The 20,110-nt window shown below is 47.5% G+C and overlaps 1 protein-coding gene across 12 annotated transcripts in view; it reads left to right on the top strand.

Moving 5' to 3' along the window:
* The window catches only part of WNK2 (WNK lysine deficient protein kinase 2), a 162,247-nt gene that overhangs the window by 86,086 nt on the left and 56,051 nt on the right, over positions 1-20,110 (top strand). For 11 of the 12 annotated variants that reach the window (XM_075321293.1, XM_075321284.1, XM_075321291.1 and 8 more), the window contains exons 9-11: positions 12,957-13,156; positions 17,806-17,937; positions 18,672-18,845. In XM_075321293.1, coding sequence (XP_075177408.1) covers positions 12,957-13,156; positions 17,806-17,937; positions 18,672-18,845 — 506 coding nt within the window. The remainder of the gene's footprint in view (positions 1-12,956; positions 13,157-17,805; positions 17,938-18,671; positions 18,846-20,110) is intronic. The other variant, XM_075321285.1, reaches the window with a different exon arrangement.

Genomic DNA, 20,110 nt, shown 5'->3' with positions numbered 1-20,110 from the left:
TTTCTAATATTGTTTATTTTTTTTTAATATAGATTGTGATAAGGGGAAAAAGGGTGCTTTTTTCTATTTATTTATTGATAATGTATTCTTGGCAAACACAAAAATCGGATTAAAAAAAAGTATTGTCCTGATGATATATTCTATATACATTGAACAACAAAAAAATGACGGCTGTACCTCCGGTCCGCAGCAATGTCAGCAGCCTCTAATATGTAACATATCCCTATGAAAATTGTGCAAAGCTGAAGAAAACAGGTAATGGATATTTTGGATTGAAACATGAATAAATGAATAATGAACATAGAATAACGGGGACATAAATAAAAGAATTGATGAACAATAAAACCACCCATATTTCAATATATATATATATATATATATATATATATATATATATATATATATATATATATATATATATATATATATAAATATATAATATATTATATATTATATATATATATATATATATATATATATATATATATATATATATATATATATATATATATATATATATATATATATATATATATATATATATATATATATATATATATATATATATATATATATATATATATAAATATAAATAATATATATATATATATATATATATATATATATATATATATACTAGAAGGTGGCCGGATTCTACGCATCGGGTATTCTAGAATTTACGTATTGTGTAGTTAATGTATGATTTTTTGTTTTATATAGATGGATAGATGTTGTTGTGTGTAGTTACCAAGTGTTTGTGTAGGGGCTGTACATGTTCTGGGTGTTGTCTGGGTGTAGCGGGGGGTGAGAGCGGTGTTGTTTGTGTGTCGTTATTTGTGGAGCGCTGTGTGTCTGTATCGTTGTGTGTCTTGCGCGGTTTGTGTGGGTGTCTGTGTGTTTTGGGGGAAGGTATGTTTTGTGCAATGTGTGTGTTGTGCGGTATGTGCGTATATTTGTGTGTGCCGCGGTGTTTGGGTGTTGGGTGTCTGCGGCGTTGTGTGTGGGTGTCTGTGTACGGCGGTGTTTGTGGTTCCCAGTGTGTGTGTGGTGTGTTGTGCAGTGCGTGTGTGGCAGTGTGTGTGTGTGTGTTTTGGGGGGAGGTGTGCACCCCCCATCGTGGTCCACCCCCCATCGTGCTCCATCCCCCATCGTGCTCCATCCCCCATGCTGCGCACCCCCCATCGTGCTCCATCCCCCATGCTGCGCACCCCCCATCGTGCTCCATCCCCACTCCCCATTGTGCTCCATCCTCCATGCTGCGCATTCCCCATCATGCTCCATCCCCCATGCTGCGCATTCCCCATCATGCTCCATCCCCCATGCTGCGCATTCCCCATCGTGCTCCATCCCCCATGCTGCGCACTCCCCATCGTGCTCCATCCCCCATGCTGCGCACTCCCCATCGTGCTCCATCCCCCATGCTGCGCACCCCCCATCGTGCTCCATCCCCCATGCTGCGCACCCCCCATCGTGCTCCATCCCCCATGCTGCGCACCCCCCATCGTGCTCCATCCCCCATGGTGCGCACACCCCATCGTGCTCCATCCCCCATGGTGCGCACACCCCATCGTGCTCCATCCCCCATGGTGCGCACACCCCATCGTGCTCCATCCCCCATGCTGCGCACTCCCCATCGTGCTCCATCCCCCATGCTGCGCACTCCCCATCGTGCTCCATCCCCCATGCTGCGCACTCCCCATCGTGCTCCATCCCCCATGCTGCGCACTCCCAAACGTGCTCCATCCCCCATGCTGCGCACCCCCCATCGTGCTCCATCCCCCATGCTGCGCACCCCCCATCGTGCTCCATCCCCCATGCTGCGCACCCCCCATCGTGCTCCATTCCCCATGCTGCGCACCCCCCATCGTGTTCCATTCCCCATGCTGCGCACCCCCCATCGTGCTCCATCCCCCATGCTGTGCACCCCCCATCGTGCTCCATCCCCCATGCTGTGCACCCCCCATCGTGCTCCATCCCCCATGCTGTGCACCCCCCATCGTGCTCCACAGTCACACATCAGACAGTAAACACGCACACATCTGATCGCATACACTCACACACACACACCCCACTTCTCCCAGTGCCCACCGGTGGGCGGTCCCAGCAGCTTTGCTGCACGCCGTGCTCCTCTGCCGACACTCACAGATCCAATCGCATACACTCACACACATCCGATCGCATACACTCACACACACTCACACACATCCGATCACATACACACACACTGACGATATTGCACATACGCGCTGACACACTCACAACATCCGGAGATACCACATGCTTCCGGCCATGTGATCCTCCGGCAGGTCCTGGAAGATCACTGCACAGTATCGCCGCCGAGAAGCAAGCGATATCCCAGGATGTTGTGAGTATGTGGATGCGATCTGATGTGTGTGTGAGGTGTGTATGTTCTTATGTGTGTGTGTGTGTGTGAGGTGTGTGTGTTCCGCCGCTGCAGGACGTGGATGCGATCTGATGTGAGTGTGAAAGTGTGAAAGTGTGAGTGTGAGTCTGAGTCTGAGTGTGCCTCCCTCAGCATCAGCCTTCCCCTCCCACCCTCCCTCAGCATCAGCCTTCCCCAGCATCAGCCTCCCTCCTCCCAGCCTCCCTCCTCCCAGCCTCCCCCTCCCAGCCTCCCCCAGCATCAGCCTCCCTCCTCCCAGCCTCCCCCTCCCAGCCTCCCCCAGCATCAGCCTCCCACTTCCAGCCTCCCCCAGCATCAGCTTCCCCCAGCATCAGCCTCTCTCCTCCCAGCCTCCCTCCTCCCAGCCTCCCCCAGCATCAGCCTCCCCCAGCATCAGCCTCTCTCCTCCCAGCCTCCCCCAGCATCAGCCTCCCCCAGCATCAGCCTCTCTCCTCCCAGCCTCCCCCAGCATCAGCCTCCCCCAGCATCAGCCTCTCTCCTCTCAGCCTCCCCCAGCATCAGCCTCCCCCAGCATCAGCCTCTCTCCTCCCAGCCTCCCCCAGCATCAGCCTCCCCCAGCATCAGCCTCTCTCCTCCCAGCCTCCCTCCTTCCAGCCTCCCCCAGCATCAGCCTCTCTCCTCCCAGCATCAGCCTCCCCCAGCATCAGCCTCTCTCCTCCCAGCCTCCCCCAGCATCAGCCTCTCTCCTCCCAGCCTCCCCCAGCATCAGCCTCTCTCCTCCCAGCCTCCCCCAGCATCAGCCTCTCTCCTCCCAGCCTCCCCCAGCATCAGCCTCTCTCCTCCCAGCCTCCCCCAGCATCAGCCTCCCCCAGCATCAGCCTCTCTCCTCCCAGCCTCCCCCAGCATCAGCCTCCCCCAGCATCAGCCTCTCTCCTTCCAGCCTCCCCCAGCATCAGCCTCTCTCCTTCCAGCCTCCCCCAGCATCAGCCTCTCTCCTTCCAGCCTCCCCCAGCATCAGCCTCTCTCCTTCCAGCCTCCCCCAGCATCAGCCTCTCTCCTTCCAGCCTCCCCCAGCATCAGCCTCCCCCTCCCAGCCTTCCCCAGGATCAGCCTCCCTCCTCCCAGCCTCCCTCCTCCCAGCCTCCCTCCTCCCAGCCTCCCTCCTCCCAGCCTCCCTCAGCATCAGCCTTCCCCTCCCAGTCTCCCCCAGCATCAGCCTCCCCCTCCCAGCCTTCCCCAAGATCAGCCTCTCTCCTCCCAGCCTCCTCCAGCACGCCGTGCTCCTCTGCCGACACTCACAGATCCGATCGCATACTCTCACACACACCCGATCGCATACTCTCACACACACCCGATCACATACTCTCACACACACCCGATCACATACTCTCACACACACCCGATCGCATACACTCACGCACACACACACTGACGATATCGCACATCCACGCTCACACTCACAACATCCGGAGATACCACATGCTTCTGGCCATGTGATCCTCCGGCAGGTCCTGGAAGGTCACAACAGCACAGTATCGAGGCCGAGAAGCAAGCGATATCGCCGGATGCTGTGAGTGTGTGGATGCGATGTGATGTGTGTGTGAGGTGTGTGTGAGAGTGAGTGTGAGCCGGTGTACACTGGTAACTATGATACACATCGGGTAACCAAGGGACCTTAGTTACCCGATGTGTATAATGGTTACCAGCGTTCATGGCCTCCGTCAAGATCCCAGCATCGCAAGGTTATGTCTGGCGCTGCTGGGATCGTGACGGAGCCGGTGTAGAAGCAAGCGATATCCCAGGATGTTGTGAGTGTGTGGATGTGATGTGTGAGGTGTGTGTGAGAGTGAGTGTGATCTGATGTGTGTGTGTGTGTGTACTCACCTGGGAGTCGGAGCTCCGTGTCAGTTGGGCCAGAGCGAGCGTGCATTGCGTGAGGGGGGCGGGGCCTGCAGAGAGCCGGGGCGAGAGGCCAATCCGTGGGGGGGGCGGGGCCATGGCGAGCCCAGCGGCCAATCAGCTTTGTGTCACCGTAAGGACACAATTTTGGAGCATGACAGACAGACAGAATAAGGCAATTATATATATAGATATATATATATAATACAATTTTAGTTTCTTTGTTGATCATATTGCACATATGGCTTCTTGTATTTGGTCTTCAGATATCGGTGTAGGTTTGTTTTACAGTTAATGATGCCAAGTGCCCTCTATCTAAAGTATGACACCACGGTCCCCTCATGGCAGTGTTGGGATTGGCCCAGTGGGACACTAGAGGACGCTCTAATGGGCTCCTCAGCAGAGCATAGAAGTGGCCCTCTGAAACTGGACCATAATATTGAATAGTATTGAAATATGTCTGCCGGCCTATAGGCTGGAGGCTGACCTCAGCATGCGGCACATGGCAGTGATATTGCCGTGCGCTGACATCCGCCACCGGCCTCTGTGAGTCCAGTGGTTATTTTAACTGCCGCGCTGCATTTGAACCAGTAACAGGACGCTGCTCGGGACTATAGAGTATGTGTTGTTTTTCTCTTCTTTTTCATGCTTGTGCTGGTATATAGGAGGCTATGTGGGGGCTCATACTGTATATAGGAGGCTATGTGGGTGCTCGTACTGTATATAGGAGGCTATGTGGGTGCTCATACTGTATATAGGCGGCTATGTGGGGGCTCATACTGTATATAGGAGGCTATGTGATGGCTCATACTGTATATAGGAGACTGTGGGGGCTCATACTGTATATAGGAGGCTATGTGGGGGCTCATACTGTATATAGGCGGCTATATGAGGGATTATACTGTATATAGGAGGCTATGTGATGGCTCATACGGTATATAGGCGGCTATATGAGGGATTATACTGTATATAGGAGGCTATGTGGGGATCATACTGTATATAGGCGGCTATATGAGGGATTATACTGTATATAGGAGACTATGTGGGGCTCATACTGTATATAGGTGGCTATGTGGGAGCTCATATTGTATATAGGGGGCTATGTGGGGGGTCACACTGTATATAGGGGCTATGTGGGAGTTGATACTGTATATAGGAGGCTATGTGGGGCTCATACTGTATATAGGTGGCTATGTGGGAGCTCATATTGTATATAGGGGGCTATGTGGGAGATGATACTGTATATAGGGGGCTATGTGGGGGCTCATACTGTATATAGGAGGCTATGTGGGGCTCATACTGTATATATGTACAGTGCAAGTCGGAAGCGGGTATATGAACGGGTGTATGGGGTGAGCTCGCCCCGTATTCAGTACGTAATGGCTGTGTAGTACAGTCAAGACCTGCCGCTAACAATACCGGGTCTCAAACTCTGACAGTAGGACTTAACACACGCTGACATGGGGTTGCGCCATTACAAGCGCCTATCGGTGCACCCATGACGTGATCGTGGGTTGACAATGCATTGCTATGACAGCAGGGGGTCTGCTGAAGACCTCCATACTTGCCATAGCAACGCTCTTGCCTATGGCCAGTCTTATTTATTTTTTTTACTCACATATAGTACTATCAATTTCACAGCACTTTTTAGATGTGAACATTACTGTCCCCATAGGGAATTTAGATTGTGAGCACCAATCAGTATGTGTATATATGGAAATAATCTCCTAGTTAATATCCGAGAAAGTAAATAACCTCCATACATAACACAGTCTACTATTCCAAGACCAATAATATCACATACAAGGGAGGAATACCACCACACCATGATCAGACCATATATTACCACCACATAGTGACTACAAGATCTCACATACAAGGGAGAAATACCACCACACCATGACCTGACCACATATTAGCACCACAGTGACTGAATATCACATACAAGGGAGAAATACCATCGCACTGTGACAAGACCACATAGTGACTAAATGATATAACATACAAGAAAGAAATACCACCAAACCATGACCAGACCATATATTACCACCATATATTGACCGAAAAATATCACATACAAGGGAGAAACACTGCCACACCATGACAGACCACATATTACCACTACATAGGGACCGCAAAATACCACACACAAAGGAAGAAATACCGCTACACCATGACCAGACCACATATTACAACCCCTATTAGTTGTATTAGTTGTTGACCATGAAGCATTTTGCTTTGGATTGTTGCGCTGTTTCAGATTAAGTCCCCTTGTATACATGATGCTGGAAGTCCACAGATGGAGCCAAGGTGCATTTACTCCTCTTTTATGCTTCCTGTGCACCAAGTTAATTATGTATGTATAGACTGTACCTTAATGCTGACATGTGTAAGTGTGCTACTGCTAATAGGGCAGAACATGTCTATTACTTGGAGTAAATGCAAGATGTATTTAGAGTCCTAGAGAAATAATTCTCATTAACCTTGGACGTATTTTGAAGGATGTTTAATGTTAAAGGAAGACGGCGAAATCTCTAACAACCTCATCGAAGGAGGGACATCGCCTGAGCGAGTTCTTTCTATCATATTCCCGTTCCGCCATTCAGAGCTAAATACATTGGTAGATATAATTTCACCCTTTTGATGCTTTTGGATTATTAAAAACCTTTTACATGTTTTTTTTTTCACAAACAAAAATAACGTGAATTATAAAAGTCCTACCCATGTGACCCGCCCCGCTCCAGCTGATTGACAGGTCTCTCCCTATCTACGTACATGAGAGCTGTGTTGGGAGAAGTCGGCTGGGGCTGCACCAGACCAGTCGGACTTCTCGCTGTGGTCCATGGACGGCTTTTAAATGACACAACATTTCAGGATAGGACCTACTTTCAATCGTGCACCAAAAAGAGACAAAACCACAGTGATAAAAAGCAATGGTAAAAATCCCAAGTAACCAAATTTACCTAATAATAAATGCAGAAAATCTGTAACATCAAAAACTCCCCAAAAGCTCATTGTTGGAACGTGACCTAAAGCACTCCTCTACTAAATGTCTGTTTTTTTTAATTTCCGCTGAAATATCAAGAAAGAACTCTAAAAATGGCCAAAAAATTATAACTAAAATGATTTTTGGTAGAAGACGACCGCCGTGCCCTGTATTGTCTGTGTCCTCTCATCTGACATTTATCGGCAGAGGACGGAGGAGTCATCCGGTCTCCCGGATCAGGATGATTTTGGAGGATTGGTTTTCCTCATTAATCAGATTTAGTGGCTTTATTGGCTAAACAATGGCGAGCATTAGGTGACTTCTGCAGGTTTTTTGAGTCGTGTTCTTCACTGGATATTTATTGTAGAGACTTGTATCCTTACAATTATCCTGTTGTGTAATCGAGGAATAAAAAAAAAATTCCAGTAAACTTCTATTATCCAGATTGTTCATCTCAGATTGCATTTGATTTCATTACAAAGCAATGAATTGTGTCTCTTGTTCTACATCTTGAGCTGAAGGAAATATCTGCCAGTAAGGAAATCATTAACCTCTAGAAAGGCTTACAACTATCTAATCAATTTATGATTAAAAATATACAAAGTTTAATCAGGAAATATGAGAAGGTTTAAGGATTTACTGGAAATGTTCATATTAGTGATGAACGGGCATTACCATGCTCAGGTGGTCAGTACTCGTATCTAGTGATGAGCGGGCACTACCATGCTCGTGTGCTCGGTACTTGTAACTAGTGATGAGCGGGCACTACCATGCTCAGGTGCTCTGTACTGGTAACTAGTGATGAGCGGGCACTACCATGCTCGGGTGCTCAGTACTGGTAACTAGTGATGAGCGAGCACTACCATGCTCGGGTGCTCTGTACTGGTAACTAGTGATGAGCGGGCACTACCATGCTCGGGTGCTCAGTACTGGTAACTAGTGATGAGCGGGCACTACCATGCTCGGGTGCTCAGTACTGGTAACTAGTGATGAGCGGGCACTACCATGCTCGGGTGCTCAGTACTGGTAACTAGTGATGAGCGGGCACTACCATGCTCGGGTGCTCAGTACTTGTAACTAGTGATGAGCGGGCACTACCATGCTCGGGTGCTCAGTACTGGTAACTAGTGATGAGCGGGCACTACCATGCTCGGGTGTTCAGTACTGGTAACTAATGATGAGCAGGCACTACCATGCTCAGGTGCTCAGTACTGGTAACTAATGATGAGCGGGCACTACCATGCTCGAGTGCTCAGTACTGGTAACTAGTGATGAGCGGGCACTACCATGCTCGAGTGCTCAGTACTGGTAACTAGTGATGAGCGGGCACTACCATGCTCGGGTGCTCAGTACTGGTAACTAGTGATGAGCGGGCACTACCATGCTCGGGTGTTCAGTACTGGTAACTAATGATGAGCAGGCACTACCATGCTCAGGTGCTCAGTACTGGTAACTAGTGATGAGTGGGCACTACCATGCTCGGGTGCTCAGTACTGGTAACTAGTGATGAGTGGGCACTACCATGCTCGGGTGCTCTGTACTGGTAACTAGTGATGAGCGGGCACTACCATGCTCAGGTGCTCAGTACTGGTAACTAGTGATGAGCGGGCACTACCATGCTCGGGTGCTCTGTACTGGTAACTAGTGATGAGCAGGCACTACCATGCTCAGGTCCTCAGTACTCGTAACTAGTGATGAGCGGGCACTACCATACTTGGGTGCTCAGTACTGGTAACTAGTGATGAGCGGGCACTACCATGCTCGGGTGCTCAGTACTGGTAACTAGTGATGAGCGGGCACTACCATGCTCGGGTGCTCAGTACTGGTAACTAGTGATGAGCGGGCACTACCATGCTCGGGTGCTCAGTACTGGTAACTAGTGATGAGCGGGCACTACTATGCTCGGGTGCTCAGTACTGGTAACTAGTGATGAGCGGGCACTACCATGCTCAGGTGCTCAGTACTGGTAACTAGTGATGAGCGGGCACTACCATGCTCGGGTGCTCTGTACTGGTAACTAGTGATGAGCAGGCACTACCATGCTCGGGTCCTCAGTACTCGTAACTAGTGATGAGCGGGCACTACCATACTTGGGTGCTCAGTACTGGTAACTAGTGATGAGCGGGCACTACCATGCTCGGGTGCTCAGTACTGGTAACTAGTGATGAGCGGGCACTACCATGCTCGGGTGCTCAGTACTGGTAACTAGTGATGAGCGGGCACTACCATGCTCAGGTGCTCAGTACTGGTAACTAGTGATGAGCGGGCACTACCATGCTCGGGTGCTCAGTACTGGTAACTAGTGATGACCGAGCACTACCATGCTCGGGTGCTCAGTACTGGTAACTAGTGATGAGCGGGCACTACCATGCTCGGGTGCTCAGTACTGGTAACTAGTGATGAGCGGACACTACCATGCTCGGGTGCTCAGTACTGGTAACTAGTGAGGAGCGGGCACTACCATGCTCGGGTGCTCAGTACTGGTAACTAGTGATGAGCGGGCACTACCATGCTCGGGTGTTCAGTACTGGTAACTAATGATGAGCAGGCACTACCATGCTCGGGTGTTCAGTACTGGTAACTAATGATGAGCAGGCACTACCATGCTCAGGTGCTCTGTACTGGTAACTAGTGATGAGCGGGCACTACCATGCTCGGGTGCTCTGTACTGGTAACTAATGATGAGCGGGCACTACTATGCTCAGGTGCTCAGTACTGGTAACTAATGATGAGCGGGCACTACCATGCTCGAGTGCTCAGTACTGGTAACTAGTGATGAGCGGGCACTACCATACTTGGGTGCTCAGTACTGGTAACAATCAGGTTAGATGCTCGGATGGGCTCAACCCGTGTACAGAGTATAATGGAAGTCAATGGGGAAATTTTCCGGGAAAAATGCTTGAATTCTTCACTAACTTTCATTATACTTGGTACTTGAGTCACGCCCATCCAAGTGTTAACTGCTCATTACGAGACTAGTACAGAGCACCCGAGCATGGTAGTGCCCGCTCATCACTAGTTACCAGTACTGCGCACCCGAGCATGGTAGTGCCCGCTCATCACTAGTTACCAGTACTGAGCACCCGAGCATGGTAGTGCCCGCTCATCACTAGTTACCAGTACTGAGCACCCGAGCATAGTAGTGCCCGCTCATCACTAGTTACCAGTACTGAGCACCCGAGCATGGTGGTGCCCGCTCATCACTAGTTACCAGTACTGAGCACCTGAGCATGGTAGTGCCCGCTCATCACTAGTTACCAGTACTGAGCACCTGAGCATGGTAGTGCCCGCTCATCACTAGTTACCAGTACTGAGCACCCGAGCATGGTAGTGCCCGTTCATCACTAGTTACCAGGACTGAGCACCTGAGCATGGTAGTGCCTGCTCATCACTAGTTACCAGGACAGAGCACCCGAGCATGGTAGTGCCCACTCATCACTAGTTACCAGTACTGAGCACCTGAGCATGGTGGTGCCCGCTCATCACTAGTTACCAGTACTGAGCACCTGAGCATGGTAGTGCCCGCTCATCACTAGTTACCAGAACAGAGCACCGGAGCATGGTAGTGCCCGCTCATCACTAGTTACCAGTACAGAGCACCGGAGCATGGTAGTGCCCGCTCATCACTAGTTACCAGTACTGAGCACCCGAGCATGGTAGTGCCCGCTCATCACTAGTTACCAGTACAGAGCACCCGAGCATGGTAGTGCCCGCTCATCACTAGTTACCAGTACTGAGCACCCGAGCATGGTAGTGCCCGCTCATCACTAGTTACCAGTACTGAGCACCTGAGCATGGTAGTGCCCGCTCATCACTAGTTCATATGTATATAGTTCACATGATCCTCATGTTTTTCGGGCAGTGGTGGGGGACTGGTGACTTTCAGTGATCACTCTATAGATCCTCAGTCTGTGACTTTGCATAACCTGTCTGCAGTGATCACTGATCTGCTCCCATTTTGCCGCTACAATTAAGAGACTCCGGACATTGAGTGCTGTCCGCAGCCGTTGAATGGAATTGATGGACACGGTTAGGTTGACTACCATAGTCTTAAAGAGGACATTTTATTTGAGTACCTCCTCCAATTGTTGCTGCTTCAATGATTCTACAGCTATTTTTCTTTTTCTTCTGCGCCCCACCGGTTATGGCCCCCAGGAAAGAAGATGCAAATTTTTCCTTGAGTCAACTGGGTGTGTATCGCCAACCTTTTTTGGGGGCCTTTTGCTTTTTCTCCTCTGTCAGTAACCAACCAAGTTCTGTGGTCTTCATTCAGTTGATGGACGGGAACGCTGTCACCTTTATTACTGGGGACCTTCATTTTGGAACACAAAGGCAAAAAAAAACCCCAAACTGTTCCAGAATCGGCGAAGCAGCGGCAACAGGAGGAAGAACTGTTTAAATGAAAAAAAAAATCAGCATTGTGTCCTCTTCAAGGCCCCGTATAGAGTAGCTGTCGGATCGAATATTTTTTTGACCAAAGTCCATCTCTTCCAATTGCACCGTACATCGGGGCACTCTGCTGATCGCGGGTGTGTTCTCGGAGGCGGCTGGTGCCGGGCGATCCTGGCAACAGGTCATCTTCAGGAAGAACAAAAAGATCGCCCCTCATTTTCCTGAAAAGGATCTTTTGGGAGCGCCCATAAGATTGCACCCATCTCAGCGGAATTGCCGGACTTTACTCTGTGGAGGAATCTTCTCCAATACTTGTCGTTTCAGCACCTTGGAGAGCGGAGACGTCACACTCTTGTAGATTTAGGCTGCTTTCACACCTCCGGTTTCTGCAATGCGGCACACTCCGGCACTTTGCAGGAAAATCGCAACCGGTTTTTTTTTTGCTGCCGGTTGCGATTTTCCTGCATAGACTTTAATTAGTGCCGCATTGTGCTGCATGGCCTTGCGTTCCGTCCGTTTTTTGCCGCATGCGGCAGATTTAGCCGATGCGGCGGCCGGATGGAACGTTGCCTGGCACGTTTTTTCGTGCGGCAAAAAAAAACCGCATCGCGCCGCATTCGGCCGATGCGGCGCATTTTTCAATGCATGCCTATGGCGGCCGGATGCGGCGCGATGCGGCAATAACATCCGGCGGCGGCCGGATGCGGTTTTTGCCACTGCGCATGCTCAGTAGCATGCCGCAAGCGGCAAAAACCGGACTGGCCGCAAAGGAAAAACTTATGCAAAGGATGCGGTGTGTTCACCGCATCCGTTGCATAGCTTGCACAGCCGGATTGAGCCGCAGAGCTCAAGCCGGATGTGTGAAAGCAGCCTTACCGTCTGATTCTTCCAGTAAATGTTTTTGGAGGGATATTTATTTTTTTCTTCCCATAGGTGTCCGTGGGGTTTTTTGCTGTGTTTATATAATGATTAGCTGTATATGATACGTGTCTTTGGTCGCTTTCTTCATTGCCATGTTCCGCCTGACCCGTGTAGGTTTTTTTAGTCTCAGCGGCAGGATTTCTTTGCACCTTGTTTCATCCATTGTGATTGTAAAGATGAATTATCCTGTATGTAATAGAAATCTTCCAAATTTCATATTTTTTAGAAGATTGTTGAAAACATGTGAACCCCTGGGTGACATTAGTAAATATTAGCTAACCATGTTGATACTTTGTACATCTTTGTGTATTGTATTGAAAAGCCTTGTACATTATTTGCTGATTTTATTTTTTTCTGTTTTTATTTTTGTGTGTTCTGGCCTTGCTTTGGCAGCGGACAGCACATTTGACAGTGGTCAGGGGTCTACGGTATATTCGGATTCACAAAGTAGTCAGCAAAGTGTCATTTACTCCTCTCTGCCAGACACCCTGCCACCGGCGGTTCAGCGAGTCTACAGTCCACCCATCATCGAGGGCCAGGCTCTATCACAGAGTCCTCAGCATCAGCTGGGGCAATACCAGCAAGCGGCAGCAGTAAGTAGGACTTGTTATATTACTTGGAGAATAATATCATGGGTTAGTCCAGCCAAAAACATTTATTGGTTCTTCACGTGAAGTTTTTCAATTCGAACGCTTATCAATTTCTAGAACAGAGGATCCCACTCGCACTTATCCTCCACAGCCACACGGCCTTTTAGCTGTAGTCTAATGAATGCTCTTGGCAGGAATCCACCTATAACACGGATTTAACATTTGTATCGATATTGATTTCCAATTGTAATTCTGTTTTTATTCTCATCTGCTGGAATTTCATCCATCGCCATGTTCCGCCCTTCAGTGATTCTGCTCTGACCTCTAGTCCAAGAACTGAATTAATGCACTAAATTTCGGCTCAATATCCACCTGATATTAAACCATCAAAGTCAATAAAGGCTTTTTTACAGGTCAATGACATCGTCTCCAAAAATGGATTAAGTAACTTTCAAGCCAGGGGCGGACATATCATTGGCGCAACATGTGCGTCCGCACCAGGGCCCGAGATATCAGGGGGTCCATTTTGACCTCCAAATTAGGCATAGTTGTGCATTTTGATGTTATTGGACTGTAAAGGGCCCATATATTGTTCTTGCCCGGGGGCTTCTTCTGTCTGTATTCGCCTGACAGAATGGCTCTTCCGATACTATCCAAGCTGGAATATTGTCTATATCAGAACATGGTGAATATTCGGTGCTGGAGAGGAGAAGCAGGGGTTAAAGCCGCGCTACCGCCAACAAGGAAAATTGTTAATTAATAGAACATGGTGAGAAATAGTCAATTAGTGGAGAAAAGTCTTGTAAATAGACGGTCAAATGTCTTCACCCCTTGTCTAATTCTAAGGAACGGACAAGATCCTCAACACCGCAATGTACCTATCGGATTGGAAGCTGTTTTTTGCCCTTTTCCTTCACCATTATAATGCTAAAATAATTTTTGTTTGCTTTTTTTATCTAAATACAGAGTTATTTTTTTTAAATCTTATTGCAATTCATTTACAATATTGCACCATTTTGCATTTGCAGCCTCTTAGTTTTCCTGAACAATCTACTTCGCTGTGGTCATAAATCAATAAATCTGCTCATAGGAGCGGAGAAAAAGGCGAGCCTTACAAACTCTGAGGACTTTCTTATTAAGCTCGCTGACTGGTTCTCAGTTAACTCATTTTGTGGACTATTGTGTAATACAAACCCTATAGAAGGCAAACGGTGCAAAATGGAAACCCTCTTGCAAAAATGATGTTTAGCCCTGGTTAATCACACTTAAAGAAAAAAAATTGTATTTAAAAAGTTGGCGTCAAAGGTGATCAAATCCATTTAAATGATGGTGTATTTTTTTCATAGGAACTAAAAGACCTGATTTGTTATAAAAATGCGCAGGAGATTTTATCATTAGGTGGCGTCTGTAGCGGGTGTGATATGGAGCGGCCTGTGATTACGCATGCCGTGTGCACCGCCGTCCTGCCCCGCTCATATCCGCTCTGCATGAAGCAATAACCTCGCCGCTTTGATTGAGAGCAGTAATTAAAAAACGCGCACGTTCAGCAGAAACAGGCAACCAATAAATTAGGCAGTGAAATGTGGTCTCTCGGACAGAAACCACTTTCCTGAACCTTTAGATCAGCCAATATTTTCTTCCTGTGATTGCAAAAGGGCAGAAAATGCCTCCGAGGCTGGAAAGAGGGAAAGGCGCACATATCGCATGCATTAGATTGCCGGGATTGCTCGCTGCTCGCTTTCACTTGTTTAATTGGCTCATTTACTGAGCAGATTTTTTAATCGCGTTTGGCCATGTGCAGTCGACTCCGGTCTCCAGATGTCCGTCCAAAAAAGATATTCAATTATTCAAATCATATGCCCCTGGATACTCCGCAGCCATCAGATGGGATTGCCCCGGCTGCTCATGCATGGTCTGTCCCGCAATCTATTTTTAAGCTGTTGATACAGAACATTCTCCAAGAGGCGGAAATTAACCTCGGCTCCTGCCGTTTCTCGAGATGAAGGTTTCTGTGCCAAGACATCAAGCCTCCGCGATCTGCCACTCTGATCAAAAATGGATAAAGTGACAAAGGCGGAAGAAACGTGCGTCGTGATCTCTGGGTGCAGGGCATGACCATTTCAATTCCTACCTAAAATAGAGCAAACGTGGAAAAAGGCAATTAAAAAAAATAAAAATATATATAAATATGTATGTATGTATGTATGTATGTGAAAATTAAGGCACCAGGCACTATTTATATTTTTTTCTTAATTTTGTATTTTTTGAAGTTTTGGGAGAATGCACAACTCTTATAGAGAAGAGTCGAGGTGCCCGTGCCAGAGGAGGAGGCCAATCATCCAATGGCATTCAGAGAATTCATCTAGAAAGACACAGCACCTCCCTCCATAATTTATCAGGTTTTCCTCAAAATTATCTTTTATTTTATATTCATATTCCAAAAAAAGACACTATCTGTGAATATACTTGTAACTGCAACGTTTCGCATCATAGCGCCTTCATCAGGCGGTGCGACTGACCACGGACATCAGAAGATGATGGTCTTGGTGTCACTTTAAGTCTCAGACGTATAGAAGTGTAGCCAGGTTTTGGAGCAGTATGCTCAACACCGCTCCAATATTCTGAGGCTTAAAATGACAGTACCCTTACGATGTACCAGCCATTCGCCTCTGCTTGACAAAGGCGCTGTGACCTGAAACATTGCACCTAGATATTCACAAATGCTGTGGAACTTTTTGGATCAGGAAAGCCAAAATAAACAGGTTTTCTTGAAACATCTTAAATATGGAGAGCTATTCCCTATCCCTGATACATGTGCTGTCTGGTACTGATCAGGACCGCCTACTGGACTCCTATCCCCAATACATGTGGTGTCTGGCCCTGATCAGGACTGCCCACTGGACTCCTATCGCTGATACGTGTACTGTCTGGCACTGATCAGGACCGCCTACTGGACTCCTATCCCTGATACATGTGCTGTCTGGCACTGATCAGGACTGCCCACTGGACTCCTATCCCTGATACGTGTACTGTCTGGCACTGATCAGGACTGCCCACTGGACTCCTATCCCTGATATGTGTACTGTCTGGCACTGATCAGGACTGCCCACTGGACTCCTATCCCTGATATGTGTACTGTCTGGCACTGATCAGGACCGCCTACTGGACTCCTATCCCCAATACATGTGGTGTCTGGTCCTGATCAGGACTGCACACTGGACTCCTATCCCTGATATGTGTACTGTCTGGCACTGATCAGCACTGCACACTGGACTCCTATCCCTGATATGTGTACTGTCTGGCACTGATCAGGACTGCCCACTGGACTCCTATCCCTGATACGTGTACTGTCTGGCACTGATCAGGACCGCCTACTGGACTCCTATCCCTGATACGTGTACTGTCTGGCACTGATCAGGACTGCCCACTGGACTCCTATCCCTGATACGTGTACTGTCTGGCACTGATCAGGACCGCCTACTGGACTCCTATCCCTGATATGTGTACTGTCTGGCACTGATCAGCACTGCACACTGGACTCCTATCCCTGATATGTGTACTGTCTGGCACTGATCAGGACCGCCTACTGGACTCCTATCCCTGATACGTGTACTGTCTGGCACTGATCAGGACTGCCCACTGGACTCCTATCCCTGATACGTGTACTGTCTGGCACTGATCAGGACCGCCTACTGGACTCCTATCCCTGATATGTGTACTGTCTGGCACTGATCAGCACTGCACACTGGACTCCTATCCCTGATATGTGTACTGTCTGGCACTGATCAGGACTGCCCACTGGACTCCTATCCCTGATATGTGTACTGTCTGGCACTGATCAGGACCGCCTACTGGACTCCTATCCCCAATACATGTGGTGTCTGGCCCTGATCAGGGCTGCCCACTGGACTCCTATCCCTGATACGTGTACTGCCTGGCACTGATCAGGACTGCCCACTGTACTCCTATCCCTGATACGTGTACTGCCTGGCACTGATCAGGACTGCACACTGGACTCCTATCCCTGATACGTGTACTGCCTGGCACTGATCAGGACCGCCCACTGGACTCCTATACCCTATACATGTGCTGTCTGGCACTGATTAGGACCGCCCACTGGACTCAAATTGATACACTGATAATATAATAATAATAGTCCCTTGAGACATTTTGAGAGAACTTAACTATGACTTAAGAAAAGGCTTCCGAGATCCTTCAGAAGACAATCGCACAAAGTTGATTTGGAAACCAGAACTTTCGGATAAAGACTGTTCCTCAAAGTTTTTTTGTGACTCAACACATTTGGATTTATGACCAATATGACCCGTTTCCACCATGAAAACGTTTCCGCATGGGATGAGCTGTTGTATTATGTTGATAGATCAGGGTGAGTTCCTTTGTCTGGTAGATTTCTCAACTGCAAAACTGGAGAGCATCTTCTATGGTGAGAGGGAGGTCGGGGGCAGTTTTGGCCATAGAGCCGCGGAAGAGAAGTCCTGGAATGTCCAGATTGGAAACTCATGTTCTTTACCATTTTTATACTTTTTGAAAATGTTGTTTTGGATTTTTAATATTTTTCTTTTTCCTACTGTATGAAAAGCCTAAAAGCAAGATGAGGATAAATCGCACTAATGATTCCGTTTGCCTTCTAGCATGGGGTGTCCGGCGCCCCCACATTACACGCTGCCCTGCTACAACATCATTACCAAGACGCAAGCACATCTTACTCCGTGCAGCCGACCTCTGCTCCGTACGGCTCTGCCGCTCCTGTATTATCCAGCCAGGTAAGGAACGCGTCCGTATTCTGTCATTACCACTTACACATGCTGTTTATAGGCATTATTTGCCTTCTAAATTAAAAAGAAAACATGTGATCTGATGTTGAGGACCCCCAATACCAGCCAGACAGGAGACGCGCTGCGGAGAACGTTTCACTCGCACATTATGGCTGCACAAAACTAAAGAAGATGCAAACCATTTACAGTCTTGTAGCCAGGTCACTATTTTGTGGCCGTTGGGCCGGGGGTTGCCAATAGGGATGATTGAATACTTCGATTATTCGGCTTCACGAATATTTTCTGAATACCTCGTCGCTATTTGACTATTCGATGCGAAATGTAAGTCTATGGGAAGCCCGAATAGTTCCGAATAGTTGTTATTCGGGTTTCCCATAGACTTACATTGCGCATCGAATATTCGCGAATAGTCAAATAGCGGCGACCTATTCGGAAAATATTCGCAAAGCCGGATAACCGAAGTTTTCGATCATCCCTAGTCGCTAACTTTACTTTCTTAGCCCAATGATGACCATGTGTAAGGCCGGCTAATCAAAGGAGCAGTTGGGTAAGAGGCTGGGTCCCCATCTGACGGCCACAGATTCCTGCATTGCCTGCTGGACCGCGTCTTGTCACTTGATTTGCCAAATCTGGACGCAAAACCGTAATTTTTGTCAAAACGGTTTTTACATCTTTGCTAACTTTTTTGTATCTTCTTTTTTTTTGTTATTGATCAATGGCAGCCAGTTCAGCACCCAGCTATTATACAGCAGATTCCAGCCGGGCAGACGGTCTGTCCCATGCAGCCTACCTCCCATGCATACGCACAATACCAGCCGCCGCACTCTCCAGCACCGCTGAAGCCTCTGCAGATCTCCACCGTACCCCTGCCGCAGTACCAGATACCCGCATCCCAGGTACAGACGCCTGCACTCATTCTCTTCCCTTAGTGTCATGTATATTTCATGCATCGGCCATGTAGAACTATGGCATCTTTTGTGATGCAGAAACCTTGCGGGTATTTTTCTTTATTTTATTTTTTTTGTTTTTTCTCCCTACACTGTTTTAATATAAACTTTGATTTACCTATACCTATAAAATTGCCATTCGATGTACTCCATCCATTCTGGCACTTATCCAGTCGTTTTGTGCCGTATTATACTTGTTATTTATGACATTACTTGGCTAGTAAATTAGTAGGATGTTGGAATCACAGCGAACGTCCTTAAAATAGATAAAACCAGAAATAGCTTTTAAATATTAAAGTCCACCCATGAACACCAAATCTATTTTTCCATAGTTTAATTATTAATTATTTTGTGCTGATTACCTTCTTGTAGTGGTCGGAGGTTTTTTTTGTTTGTTTTTTATTTAAATCTGCCTTCATAGACCTTAAACCTGCTGGCTGCCTGAAGCCACCACTAGAGGGAGCCATTGAGTAAGATGCATACAGTCACCCTATTCTCCTCAATAGTAAGACTGTCTGCAGTAATCTCCTGAGCTCCACCTAGTGGTGACTGAAGAAAGCAGAAATATTACAGGAAACCTTGTCCCAACTACAGCATCACCCAATTGACTGAAGAGAGGGACACTGCCGGTTTCCTTTTTTTTTTTTTTTAAATTTTCCCATCATAATGATGCTTATTAATTAACCAGAGCCACACCGGGGTCTGTATTACCAGACCGTACAGAGGCATGCCCCTGGTTTAGGCACATACATGTGGGACTGACAGGTTCTCCTTTAAAACCTATATGGTCCCTGCTTTTTCAATGAGGGCCATGCTCAAATTTCCCAGTTAATCATTTTGTGGAGTATTTTTCACATTTGCAGTCAAACCAATATAAACCAAATTATATCGGAAAGGGGTTCTTACTGCATTAGTTGGGGGCTTTTTAACACACATTTATAATTATTTCTAAATCATAAGTAACGACGTTATTTGATTTGTATAAAGGGGTTGTCAGCTTTTGGGGACCATTTTTTTTTCTTTCATCTATTTTTGGTTACGATGTACCTGTGGTTCATTAATAATTTTGCCTGATTTGACTTCTATTGTCCTTTTTGCACTGTCTATTGCTGGCTGCAGAATGAGTTAGCTAAGAATCTGTCAGTGAGCTAATTCTGATGGTCCAATGGGAGTTTATTTAACTCCTTTATCTCCAAGGTTGTTAGCCCCACATA

This window comes from Anomaloglossus baeobatrachus, chromosome 8 (genome assembly GCF_048569485.1).
Source record: "Anomaloglossus baeobatrachus isolate aAnoBae1 chromosome 8, aAnoBae1.hap1, whole genome shotgun sequence".
In the NCBI taxonomy this organism is placed as follows: Eukaryota; Metazoa; Chordata; class Amphibia; order Anura; family Aromobatidae; genus Anomaloglossus; species Anomaloglossus baeobatrachus.
The sequence above is the reverse complement of the archived record's forward strand: the minus strand, read 5'-3'. Positions and strand labels throughout refer to the sequence as shown.